At 40.3% G+C, this 14,140-nt stretch overlaps 1 protein-coding gene across 7 annotated transcripts in view; it reads right to left on the reverse strand.

Annotated features, from left to right (window-relative positions):
* Positions 1–3,496: 3,496 nt before the first annotated feature.
* Positions 3,497–14,140, reverse strand: part of TBC1D7 (TBC1 domain family member 7) — a 258,846-nt gene continuing 248,202 nt past the window's right edge. For all 7 annotated transcript variants that reach the window (XM_075745083.1, XM_075745086.1, XM_075745085.1 and 4 more), the window contains 3 exons: positions 13,496–13,641; positions 5,236–5,365; positions 3,497–4,400 (listed from right to left, as the gene is read on the reverse strand). In XM_075745083.1, the coding sequence (XP_075601198.1) occupies positions 4,314–4,400; positions 5,236–5,365; positions 13,496–13,641 (363 nt within the window). In that variant the 3' untranslated portion in view covers positions 3,497–4,313. The remainder of the gene's footprint in view (positions 4,401–5,235; positions 5,366–13,495; positions 13,642–14,140) is intronic.

The following is a 14,140-nucleotide window of genomic DNA, read 5'->3' on the forward strand; positions in this document are numbered from 1 at the left end:
TAACCCTGACAGGTAGGAGACAGACATACCTCTTTAGCAACCCATTTAGAATGTAAAAGTTAGATCCATACATACATCCATGTCCACACATACCCAAGAACTGATCTTCAGTCCAAAATAACAGCCACTAGGCACCTGAAGTATTTTTTTGTGAGGGGTAGAGGGGGTGGAAGGAAGAGGGAAACACACTGAGCCCACTGTGCAAATCCCCCAAAGGCACTGGAAGCTCCATGCTGCCAGACACGAGCCCAGCAGAGCCCCCGCTGAGCGGTGTGCGTGCACACACGTGCAGCCACGCATGCACACATGTGTGTGCACACACAGACACACCTCTGCTGCTTGGCAGTGCCTGGCTAAGAGCTCAGTTCCCTGAGCACAGGAATTGGGTAAGATTCCTCCACCATCATCTTCCTCACCCCCATTCCTCGCCCCTTGGACCACGGCTTCCAGGTACCCAAGGCCTAAACAACACTGCGGCTGTGCCCTGGTCGCACAGTCGAACTGGTCTGCATGGGACAAAGCAGCCGCCCTGCTCCTGAGCAGCGTGAGCTAGTAGCTTCTGATGTGGGAAGCGACATCACCAGCATCCGTTAAGCACCTGTCAGGGCAAGATGCAGGTGATGCAACATCACCCTATGCCCACAGCGGCAAGTGTTGCCTACAAATTGTACAAAATTGCTTACAAAATTCTCCCAAGTGGCAGAATGAAGGAAAGCTTTTCCATAAATTTGTGCCATGTGGTCAGGAGCTCTGGTGTTCAGAAAGACGCCATCTTCAACTGAGTTGTCCCATGGGGTGATGAAAGTTATCTCCTACCCACAGAAACCTGCTCTGTATCACTGTTACAGTAATTCAGGGGCTGAAAAAGTTTTTCAGCCACTTTTGTCTCCGTATTTTCCTGCTTTTCTTTCCATACTCTCAGGCCCCTTACTAGAATTCAAATCACTCATCATTTTTCAAGCATCATCCTCTGACATCTGCCATTACTTTTCTTATCTGGAGTTTCCATCACAGCATGGAAAGACATCAGCTGGAAGAGAACTAGTGCATGCAACATGGGAGAGCACAGACATGTGGCATTGCTCTAAACCTCTCTGGAGGGAAAGTACTGCTCGAGGGGAGAACTGGACCAAATTAAGCTTATTTTTCTTGTTTGCAAAGCCCATAAAGATATTTGGCAGAGTAAGGTTTAAGAGGGGAGCTTTCACTGTCCAAAGCGAATGTTTCAGTGTTGTTTCTATTATCTCCAGGGGAAAAAAAAAACAAACAAAAAAACCAAAAAACAAACCCAAACCTCACTCTTAGCAGCTAGTTCTATAGGAACAAACAAGCATGCAGCAAGCAGTTAGATACTCAGCCAGTCAAGGAGAAATAACATAAAGACAAAATATCTTATTTTCAAGCTTCTCACAAAAAACGATGATCAGATGACTTGTTACCACACTCCTCCTGCAATGACACAGAGCCATCAGAAAACAAATGGCAAAGATAACCCCTTGCCTACATTACCTAGCCAGGGATTTCAGTGGGATGCTCAACTATGTGGAACTTCAAAACAATCTGTGTAAGGAACTAGTAGTCCATAGTAGATAAATGACCAAACTTGGACTGCCCACGAAAAGCGCCTAGCTGGACACTAAAAATATCAGTGTTTTGGTTCAAGAGGTCAAAGAGCAGCCCTTAGCCACATATGCCAAACTCCAGGCTGATGACAACCGCTGGAGGCACAGACCAAGGCTTCCCCAGCGGCTGGGACTTTAAAGGTACCTTGCCTCAACCTCACCCTGATCATCACATGCTGGGGACACTGAAAGCTCACATTTTACTGTTCTCTCTGGGGAAGCAGGTCTCTGAGCTAAAGCGTTATGTTCAACTGAGCAGACATCACCAAAAATTAACGGAGCGTAAGTTAGCCAGTTTCATACTTTCAGCCTTTTGGGAATTCAGTTAAGTTTTCCGCATAAACTGCATCCCTCATAAATCCACAGTGAAAGCTTGGAAATGGATCCATTAAGATAGACATAAATGTCTCTTACCAGATCAGTGAAGGCAGTGTGGTGTTAAACCACTATCTACTCTCTAGAGAGCTCCCCTCCTTCAGCATAGCCCAGAATAAACAATGCACTCCCCTAAAGAAACATTCCTGTTCTTTGTTTGTACATGAAACTGAAAAAGCCGCACACAAACTTCAGCTGACATTAAAGTGGAGCAGCATTTGACCATCCCACATACACTGAAATGTTTAAGTTAAATTGCTGTTGCTCACGTGGAAACACAGAGATTTTCACTGAGAGGGTGACTGAGCACTGGCACAAGTTGCCCAGAGACGCGGTGGAATCTCCATCCTTGAAGACATTCAAAACCCATCTGGACATGGTCCTGGGCAACCATCTGTAGGTGGCCACGCTTGAGCAGGGGGTTGGTTGGACCAGATGCCTCCCCCAGAGGTCCCTGCCAACCTCAATCACTCTGTGATTCTGTGAAAGCAGATCTCCATCTCTTGTCCATGCAACTCTAGGGCCTGTCTACTGATGGAGAAAGGCTTTTTTAAATTAAAAACTAAACTGAACAAAACAAGTTTGGAGCCTTCAGGCAAATAGTGATTGGAGGAACACTCAGTGGCAAGTCTGGAAGCAATAACACTAACGGGTACTTCTAATCCTGATGCAGTGCATCTCTCTTCACAGAATATGAGTTATTGATTACCTTTCGGTACTGAAACTGCTAAACACCTTCAGTGTCATCAGTGCTTGTTTTTTCAATGACTAGCTAATCTGCACTGTAAAGGCCTGAATAATGCATCTGTAACTTTGGGGGTTTTGTGAATAAGCTGTGCAGCCTGAGGGAAAAACGTTCAAATGCGTAACCTCTCAGATGGTACCCCCAGCCATTATTTGAGAAACTTGTGCACTGCGTGTTACAGAATGCAGTGCTGTTACTCACAGAACGTATATGCTCCTCCCTATCCACGTTACCCAGCTCTCATGCCTACACTAGGAAAACAAGCTCCTATCTGAAGTGAACGAAATGGATTACACTACAATGCAGACACAGCAATGGCTTTCAAAGCAGACACAAACAAGCTTTTTCTGATTTGGATAAGCTCAGGCATTTTAGGAACACTAACAGCAGCATCTCAGAATCCAGCACAGATAACCTACCAAGGTTGTTAGGTGTAACCTGAACTGAGCTCCATGCTTCCCCAGCTGATGTGTTGGAAGGTAAACCTGACCTAGTTTAAAACAAAAGTAAAGTTTCTAAAGCATTTCAAGTCTGTGCTACACTGAGTGCAAACTAAGCACCGTCTTTCAAGTGCGATAAGCATACTTGGCACTTGGTATATTAAGCATCAATTTCAGTCAAATAACAGCTAAGCAACACATTTTTATATACAATTCCTTGGTCTATGCAAGACATAGAAATAGAATTTTACACTTTTACAAGAAAAAGATCAGTTATCCAGCAAATCTCTATGGCTAATCACTCTACTTATAAATTATACTTCTGTAATAAACTTTATTTTGAAATCTAAATCAAACAAGAATCAAATCAAAACAACTTTGAGCCAAGCATTCAACAGAGGAATTGTTTATTACCAGCCTGTAATTCTGAATTATATTGACTCATCCCACTGATTTTCTCCGTATCTGTCCAAAGTTACATTCTAGGATAGGTGAGATCCACCTTTCTAGAGCATCTTCCATGAAGAACAAAGAAGGAGTTCCAGCCATTGAGAGCTGGTTGACAGATGAAAAGAAAGTATTTTAAGACACTTCAGAAAAGCATGTCACCCCTGGTCATTGTGATGTCCTCTGCTTCAAACTTGTGATGCCTCTGCTAGGCATTTACCTGAAAATTTACAGTATTAATAAGAGTACATTCCTAGAAAAGGCATGCTTGTTCACCAAAGAGTTCCAGCAGACTAACATTTAATAAATTCACCTTAAAAACACCTCCAAACAGTAACTAGTTATAAGCTGGCATACAAAAACCATTTTTGAATTACAATTACATTTAAATTAAGTTTACCTTGCTTCAAGAATTAGATTTACTTCCCCAAAAGCCAGAGAGCACACTGTGCAATCAGAACACACTGTAGCTGGCTGGCCAAGAAACACTCTGGACATGATCACACCACCACTAGGTATCTTCCTTCCATCCGTATTTATTGAAAAATATTTACATATTGATCACTATGCTATTAGCTGCTTTAATAGCATCTTGACATAGAAGAGGTAATGATGGGGAAAGAGTGGTAAAATGTCTTTCCAAATGTCTTTTCTTCCCCAAGCTGTCGTAAGCAAAGAAAGTTCTCAGACTGAGTGTGCTGGAGTCCCGCAGTGCGTGCGCCACAGATCAACAGCTTTGCTGACAATGGCGTCAGTGTTATCTTGAGGAATCTACAAAAGATCAGGGCAAGATGCATTGTCAGAGTACTTTATTTGATTGTTTTGTTTAAAATAAAGTTTTAAAATTTCCAGTTCAGATTTTATCTCTTTATAAAGAAGAAAACAAAACTAGAATCCTACCTCCCTGCCCTACCATCCCACCATCCCTCACTCTACATGCACCATATTACCTCCAGGTTTTAGACAAAAAGCTTTTATTTACAAAACAGTAAGATGAGCACTCAGGCACCTCAGACTTCACACATCCCTAACCTGACATCAGACAGAACTTATGCTGGCCATCCACGACCACAAATGTATCTAATGTCACTAACCCAGGTTACACTGCAGTCCTACAACCCTGCTATGATGCTCGTTACCATTCATAGACGGAAAGTTCAGGGCCAGGTTCATGATCCCATCCTTACGTCAACAGTAAACATCCCTTGAGTCTACAGATTCACGCTCGGGCAAGGAGCAAAAAAGCTGCCAGAAACCAACCCTGTAAGGAGCTTCCAGAAAAATTAATCTAACCTCACCTGCACTTACTTTCACAGAAAAACCCTTTAGTATCACAAGGAATATTGTCAAATCTGTACAAACATAGATAACACATTCCCCAAAGCCTAAAAATCATTTCATTCTACGAAAACCTTACCTCCTGATAGAGAAAAATATTATTCTCGTTCCTGCACATTCTCTCTTCACCTTGGTACTACACTACACTATTATCAGTAAGTAATGTAATAGTATCTTACGGCATGTTTGCAACAGGCAAATGACTTTAAGGCTGAAACACACTTTCATAAACCATAAAAGGTAATGCAAAGCACCATAGAGTACTTACATTTTCCAAAAACTGTGTGATCTTTTCTGCAGTATTCAGTGCTATAATCTTCATTTTAAAGGTTAATAATATCTCCACAGCAACAAAAACAAGTATCTTGCAGGACCCACTAATAACTTTGTCCCAAACTCTACAAAAAAAATGAAAAGCAATCACTAAACATTATTGTAGTGCTTATCTGCTTATTTATCTGCTAGAACAGTCTTTGTACAATCACTTTTTTTCTAGATTATTTTCCTGCACAACAGCAATGTACTGAATTATTCAGGGCAGAGTAAATAAAAGACATTTTATTAACTCCTAAATCTCTACAGAGCAGAGCGATGGCAAGCAGTAATGTATTGATACAGTCTGTTCTTGTTTAGAAATTGAACTGTTTACAAGCTCAAATACAAAAAGCAAATCTTTTTTTAATAGCCTGAACTGTGACAACTATTCTACAGTGTACAGCAAAGGTGAGAATTTTTTCTAGTGCAAAAAAAGAAACAAACTTTATTAGCATGCCTAATAAAGACACTCTTCAAACAGTCAAGCAGCTGAAAATTAAAAAGGATGTAATATTGAACTACTACATCTCAAGAAGCTAAATATTCCAGGTCATTGTATGAGATAAAAATACGATATATCAGCAGGATATAATCCATAATGTTTAAATTAGACACAAGGAACAACTACTAAGTCTTTCAATCCATCCCACTGTGCAAAGACTCTCTCAGAATTACCTAAGTACTCCTACCACTTGGATGATACTGTACCTGGACCTCACAATTTTAACAAAATCTGAAGGGCAGGCCTCCAAAGTACTTTAGCAACAGAACTTCGATTATTATTAAAAGGGATTCAACCTACTAAAACAGCCTGCAACAATTTGAAATCATCCTTTGGCCAGCAGCTCTATGTCAGGCCCAACTCAATAGACTCGGGATGAAAGATTATCCAAAACCAGTGTGAAACCATCTGTCAGATGGCAGCTTTTATGGGCTTGCATTATTTTCAGTTCTTGAATTTTAAGAGCTGTGTCAGAAAGACTTTCTGAGGATTATTGTTCTTGCTCCTTCTGGGCACTTGTTAAAAGTGTTTCTCCTTCCAAATAAAAACACGAGGGACAAAGATCACATACTATCCTCCGTCATCTCTGAATACACTTAACACTAACTGGGAAACATCTTCTGCAGCCCATCTATAAACTTGGGTCTATGGGTGTGCTGCTTCCACAGACAACTCAATTTTCATATGACCACCTCTCTCAGAAGAACTTGCCCTTCAGCCTGCAGTGCCAGGAGAACACAACGCAGGCATAAAAAGAACTTTGACAGCTGAAAGAAGAGTAGGTATTGCACCTTTAAACAAGAAGGAATTAAGAAGTGAATCTCCGACAAAGAGCCAGGAAGATGATTAAGGGACTGGAGCATCTCTCTTATGAGGAAAGGCTGAGAGAGCTGGGGTTGGTCAGACTGGAGAAGCCAAGGCTTGGAGGGGGGATCTCATCAATGTATATAAATCCCTGAAGGGAGGGTGCAAAGAGGATGGAGCCAGGCTCTTTTAGTGGTGCCCAGTGACAGGACCAGAGGCAACGGGCACAAACTGGAACACAAGAGGTTCCCTCTGCTGAACATCAGGAAAAACTTTTTCACTGTGAGTGTGACTGAGCACTGGCACAGGTTGGCCAGAGAGGTGGTGGAGTCTCCATCCTTGGAGACATTCAAAACCCGTCTGGACGTGGTCCTGGGCAACCAGCTTGAGCAGGGGGTTGGTGGGACCAGATGACCTCCAAAGGCCCCTGTGAACCTTAACCTTTCTGTGATTCTTTGTGAAAAGCTTTTATAACTCCTAATGTGGAATGAGTTTCTGCTGTTACACAGTGCTGATTTTTCACATTGTGACTCAAGTCAATTCTTTGTCAATTTCTTAACCTTCTATTCACCTAACTCTTTTGATGCTATTTTCACAACCTCTCCATTCATCAAAAAATTTACACTAGAATTTAACTTATAATGAAGAAATGAGGAAAAGAATATATAAAATCCTCAGGACTATTCTTAAAAAAAGAAGGAAACAAACAACAAATGCACATGGGCAGATGGAAAAAAAAGGCACTGCCAATTTCTTTCCCCTTTGCAATTTAGTTTTAATTCCCTGTCTCGCTATGATTAAAAATGGATATAATTCGTATATGGGCAGGAACAATAAATAATGCAAGCTGAAAACCTTACTGCTTCCTTTGTGGTTCAAGCATCCCAGGACAAGTGATCACTAAGTATCACACCAATGTTGAAGTTGGGTCTAGAAGACTTAAGCAAGCCTAGAGAAAACTAAGACTGTCTCTGTTCCACAATGTACAGGTCACCCCTGTTTACTTCTAATACATTTTCCTTCATGAACATATCTGTTTAGAACCAAAGAACAGCTCCCCATGTGTTTTATAGTCATCAGAACTGTAATTATGAATGACAATATAGAGTGTAGCAGACCTCAAAAACAGGAAAGGATTTTTAAAGTTCATATTAAAGCTCATGTTTATTCAAATACAAACTTACTAATCAGAATATAAAATACCCAGCCTCCTTTCATTACTTTGCTTCCAAGTCTCCTGCCTTCAGTCTCCACAATTACATTACAGTAGGTTACATTTCAGGCTCAGAAAACACCCTAATGTTTTCCTGCATTATTTAGTCTGATTCCAGAACAAATGTTTTAACAATAGCAAAACAGATGCAGTATCGAAATCACCAGTGTCTAACAAATTTTGGAAGAGGGCACATAGCAAAGTGGATGAGATGTCAGCAGTAACCAGCTGTGTCTGCTGCAGTATTTTTCCCCTTAACATTTGCAGCTATTGTTACTCTCAATACAACTCCACCAGCGACAGCAATAGGGGAATGTGACCCTCTGATAAAACAGACCAGCAGTCAGCACCTTGGGTGCACCAGTAGAGCCAGGAATAGCAACATAAACTGTGTCAGAAAAGCCTTTACTCAGAATGGAAAAAGAGACACACCAGTTTCAAGGAAACACCTATTTTGATGAGTCTATTCTAATATAGCAGCCTTTATACATTGTATCTCTATTGATAAGGTAAGTATTCTACTTTCACTTTTTAAATAACAGCAAACACTTAAGATCAAGTATACTGTCAGAGATTGCAACTTTTTACCCATTTTGATACTCTTAGAGATGGGAAAATTGTAACAGAAATGTCACGCAACTGTGCCTATAGCCCTACTCAGGAATGCTGAAAAAGAAAGCATACACTAAATTCATTATGCTTTTTGTGACTATCATCCTCTGTGAAATGTAACTGTATTCAATTAACCACAGGAGCACTCTTGTATGTATTTCTTGAACGGTGAAACAGTAGTAACAACCACGAGGAAAAATAAGGCTATGGAAGTAAAGAGCATCCCAAGGATTATGCAAATTAAGTTATTTACTTTCCACTGAGCTTTTTCTGTAGACAAGATACAACTTACTTTGTGTGTGCACGTGTGTGAAGGCATGGCATTCTCAAGGCAGTTTCTCAGGTTCCTCAACCACTACAGTGCAGTAGTATACAAAAAGCATCACAGCATTGCTGCTCGCTCTTTTTCTGAAATATTATCATTACTCTCACAGCTTTTCCCCCTAGGCTGCAGGGTAAGCACGTTCAACCTTATTCCTTGGTTCTGGTCCTCCAGTCATCCGGGCCAGAGATGTTTAAAGAGAACCAGTGCCTGCTCCTCTGCCTGCACTTCTGGGTGTCCTTCCAATGGTAACTGGGCATGCAGGGACAAGATGAGGCTCACAAATGTCTCATATTGATGTCATGTCATGATCTTGTGTCCCATCTGTTTCCAGAGCAGGGAAGCCGCTGAATTATTTAGACAAAGGCAACTTAAGTTCCTCTATAGCAGCAGCCCACATGCACGTTCTTATGCCCTCCCACTCCGTAGTAAATTTAAGGCATTTTTCTTATTTCTGTTGTTTCTACTAACAAATGACTTATATTTTCACAACTAGATGTAATTTATGCAGGACATGGAGATCGCAGATGTAAAACTACAGAAGGTAGTACTACATGAGGTAGTGCCAGTCTGAAAAGCAGTCACAAGATTTCAGGAGAACTACCAAATACTTTGCCACAAACAAGTTACCAGAGGCTAATAACCTAACACCATCCCATCAGCTATTACAGTCCTGCTAACGCCAAGTCTTCACCAGAGAATGCAAACAACATTAGTCAGGGGCATGATACGTGATTGGCGACATCAGGCCATAAAAAATGCCTGGTTATTCACAATTATATCTGCAAAGCTGCACTACTTCTGTTCTAGCTGGATCACTGGGGGTGACAGTGCTGGAATAAACTGGCAGCCAAAGTGCCATTTTGCCTGCAGAGCTGAAGCCACAACCAGGACACCATGCTCTAACAGCAGGGCTCTCCGGCTGAGGGCCCACACAGCACCATTTGAAAGCTCTCCACGCATGGGGCTTACTGAACAGATGACCAGATACGCTGTTGCAGAAATCGGGCAAATAGGGCAATGGTGAGTATAAAAACAAGGGTTATAAGATCCAGTTCTCTCCCTGTTTCAGAGACAAGTAAGCCTTTCTGTCCCTCTCGAGTCTGTGCTACACGCTGGTTCATGCTCCAGGAAGCATCCTGTCTATATTCCAGGAGGGATACAGAAGCCCTGAGGATACAGTGCCTTTGAAACAGCCAGTCTGCTCCTCTCTTTTACCAGCGTGGCACCTTTAAGAAGTTTGTTAAGAAGCTTGACACATAATACGTCAACTGTATTAGGGCAAAGACACTACATAAACTCAAAGGCAAAGGTTCTACGTGAAACCTGTCTATACAGGTTTTCCAAGCCCATTTAAATTAAACTGATGCATAAAATTTACCTATGGTATAACTAGAAGTGTGCTATAAAACAGTAGTTATACTAAACGATACTGCCTGTCAGGAGTAAAGCTGGTATTATGCAACTTCACCTCACCATTATTGGATAAAATTTCTGCATAGCATATACAAATCTTGTACGCCTTAGAGAAAAAAAGAAAATCATGAAATTTAGATTCAGCTGCCTGACAGAGAAGACTGCAATTTATAGAAAGCAAGCAACCTCTCTAAGAAATACAGTACTAAATCATAAGTTAAATTAAATCATAAAAGACTGAGCTCAGATCATCTCTCACTTGACAAAAAAGTAAGTAAAACTCATAGGAGAATTGGAGATCTGTTTTCAATTCTTGGCAGTTCCAACACTGCCATTTGGATACATTTCAGATAAGCATTCGGGCCTCTAGATTCTAATCCAAACTGAATCTCCAAGCATTAATTAAGTTCATCTGTCACATGCTACCCATGAAGTATGTTATTTCCTTAGCAAATGAGGCCATTATGCAACTGAATAATTCAGAAATCGAAACTGGCAAGAAAAAGTATGCTTCTATCATGTTCCCAAAAGAACCGTTGGGAAAACGGACTGCTGTGCCATCAGAAGTACTAACACTGAAATTTGTTTTTACTTCAGAGCGATACAAAAAGCCAATATTTTGACCTTTTCCATTGAAAAAAAAAAATTAAAAATTTCAGGTCATCAAAATAATCTTTTTCAGGAAGGTAAAACAGTGTATAAGAATGATAAACAGTACACTAACGATAAAATATTTTATATAAATGAACAGATTCCAAATAGTAGAAGTTTGAAACTAAAAATTCTGACAAGATGAAAGAGGAAATAAAAATTCTTCATCTAGTTTTTTTTATTCTACACTATCAAGACAACACAGCTCCATAAAATGTTCAATTTTCAACAGAAATTTAAAAAAAAAACCAGCAAAACACCACTGAATCTTCCAAAATGCTCAGATGCAAAGTCCTCTTTCAGCTCTAGTTCTCAGCCAGAAGACCTAGTAGCAAAATTAAATCACGAGCTCTAAATAAAACTATCTCCTAGAAGACATGCAAAGAGGTTCCTAATGCAGTAGTTTGCAAAGTCTATTTCAGATCACAGAAGCCTATGGAAAAAAAGGACTGAAGAGACTGGCAAGTCCCAGATATAGCAGTCACTTCTACTGACAAACTGCACTGAGTTTCACACAGAGAAAGCACAATGAAACAAGGTCAATCATTTTCCGCTGAAAATAACCTACAAATGCAAATGTGAAATAGAGATGCAGGCAAGTCATACGTGTTCAGTTGCTTTTAAGGATGTAACAAACATTTTATACATGCTTACATAATTTCTGTAGCCATAAAATTAGTAAAAGCTTTTAACCACCACATCACGCACAACCACTACACAGAGATGACAATTTTGGGGGCTTGATGAGGAGAATTTGCCAAGTAACAATTACCATGCTGCCCACAGCATAACACCTAAAGATCTACCACCAAATCCTTTAGTTCTGGTTCAAAAAAATTGTTTTATCCCAGATGTATTCCTTGCCAACAGTAAAACATACAGAACCTCAAAGACCATGGTACAACAAGACTAGAGAGCATAATTTCTAATCTTACAGCTTGTTCCCTAAAACAGCGGTTTCCTCCTTTCCTTTATGGAACGTGAAGTACCAGATAAACAAGAAAGATTGCATTCACTGTTCAGATCACAACCAACTTTACCACCATAAAGCATTTTGTACAGAGCATTTTACAAAGCGCTCTGTTTCCACGCTAGGTTCCTATAGTAGCCACTGAAGTCCTGGAGGTGCTGGAGTAAAACTTCCCTTGAACTCTGTTACTTCTCAAAGTTTTCAGGTAGCTGAAAATTAAACCATTGTTTTCTTTGTGCCACCTCCTGCTCAGCTATTAGCAACTCTTGTTAATGCAGAAAGGATACGCTTCTCTACATCTAGCTTGAATTTTCCACCTTCCAAGAGTTCTCAGGCAGCAGAACTAGAAAAATCATACAAGCTTCACTTCCAAAGGCCCTTCACTGAAATGCCATGCACAAGGATTTATCACAGAATCACAGAACGGTTTGGGTTGGAAGGGACCTCTAAAGGTCATCTAGTTCCAACCCCCCTGCCATGGGCAGGGACACCCTCCACTAGACCACGTTGTCCAAAGCCCCATCCAACCTGGTTTTAAACACTTCCAGGGAGGGGGCATCCACAACCTCTCTGGGAAATCTGTTCCAGCACCTCATCACTCTCACAGTAAAAGATTTCCCTCTTTTAAAAGCTGGACAACCTATTTATAACTGTAGAATTCTGATATAATGCACTATTTCATTAACTTTATAATACACAACCTGCCCTAGTACTTTTTAAAATAAACATTCTGTCGTGGTTTAACCCCAGCCAGCAACTAGGCACCACACAGCCGCTCACTCACTCCCCCCTCAGTGGAACAGGGAAAGAATTGGAAGGGTAAAAGTGGGAAAGAAACTCGTGGGTTGAGATAAAAACAGTTTAATAATGAAAAAAAAAAATAATAATTTTTAAAAATTGTAAGGAAAAGAGGAAAAAAATAACAAAGAGATAGGAAAATAAAACCCGAGAAAGACAAAGTGATGCAAATGAAAACAATTGCTCACCACCAACTGACCGATGCCCAGCTAGTCCCCAAGTAGCGGCCCCCCTGCCAACCTCCATTCCAGTTTTATTGCTGAGCATGATATCATATGGTATGGAATATCCTTTTGGTCAGATGGGGTCAGCTGTCCTAACTGTCTCCCCTTACAACCTTTTGTGCACCTCCAACCTCCTTGCTGCTGGGGCAGTCTGAAGAGCAGCACAGGCCTTGGCTCTGTGTGAGCACTGCTCAGCAGTAACACAAACATCCCTGTGTTATCAACAAAGCACAAATCCAAACCATAGCCCCACACCAGCTACTATGAAGAAAAGTAACTCTATCCCAGCCAAAACCAGTACACATTCCCAAAACCTTTTTCATCTAATGATAATACAGTATTATAATCATTCCCTAAGCAAGTATTTTGGTTAAAAAGCCTGAAAACTGACTACCGTCTAGCTATCTATCGCTAAGAGGGAATTTGGAGTTTAAAATCCTAGGAGGCATTAAGTGTCTAATGGAATCAGCTGCTATATTTAACTCCATCCCTTTGTAATTTCAGTGCGAGAAATGATCACACAGAGATTATCTTGCATCAGTAAGAAAGGGAATCAAATCCAATTTTATCATTTCCAAGTCAACAATAAAGTTAACTCCACAATCTTACAAAGAAAGCAAAGAAAGTTCTTTGCCTGCTAGTGATGAGAAAAAGCTAAAATTACTATGTAATTACAAACAGAAAGATAAAAGAAAACTTGCCTCTGTAAACTGGACTCAGGTAAACAGCCTGCAAAACACTTTTTAAACCAAAGATCATAAGGGAGTTTGCTCATTGCAGCACATGCTTTCAGATGCATCAGGAGTCTGTTATCTTCAATGTTCAAATACTGCTCCAGAATTTTTGGCTGAGAAAGGAATTGAAAAATTTTAGCTAACTCACATCAGAGTACCCTCCATAGCTAACGCATACTGTAAGACAAGAAGTGTCTTAAAAAAAAATATAAAAAATATAAAAATCAATTTTATGATAATGTTAAAATAATGAATTTGCATTATTTTAACTAAAACATCATGTTCCAAAATACAAGTGTTGCTGGTTTTTGCAATTAGCTAATTAAGTACTTTACTAAACAAACAACCCCAGGTTCCTTAAATTGCTGACCACTAGCAGAACCCACAATATATACAATATTCCCTAATGCACGGGGGTGTTTGAGAGCTTAAGGCAATGCAGAGATTAAACCTGCACTAATTACTGCAACCTTCACAAGTAAAATTGAGTATCATTCACCTCAAATCTAATCACCTTAGCACACATCAAAAAAAAAAAAAAATCTACACACAATGCAGCAAAACCCAGAAAATAAATTCTGAGAGCAAATCCCTGTACAATATATTAAAAGC

Source organism: Balearica regulorum, chromosome 2, assembly GCF_011004875.1.
Source record: "Balearica regulorum gibbericeps isolate bBalReg1 chromosome 2, bBalReg1.pri, whole genome shotgun sequence".
Lineage (NCBI taxonomy): Eukaryota > Metazoa > Chordata > Aves > Gruiformes > Gruidae > Balearica > Balearica regulorum.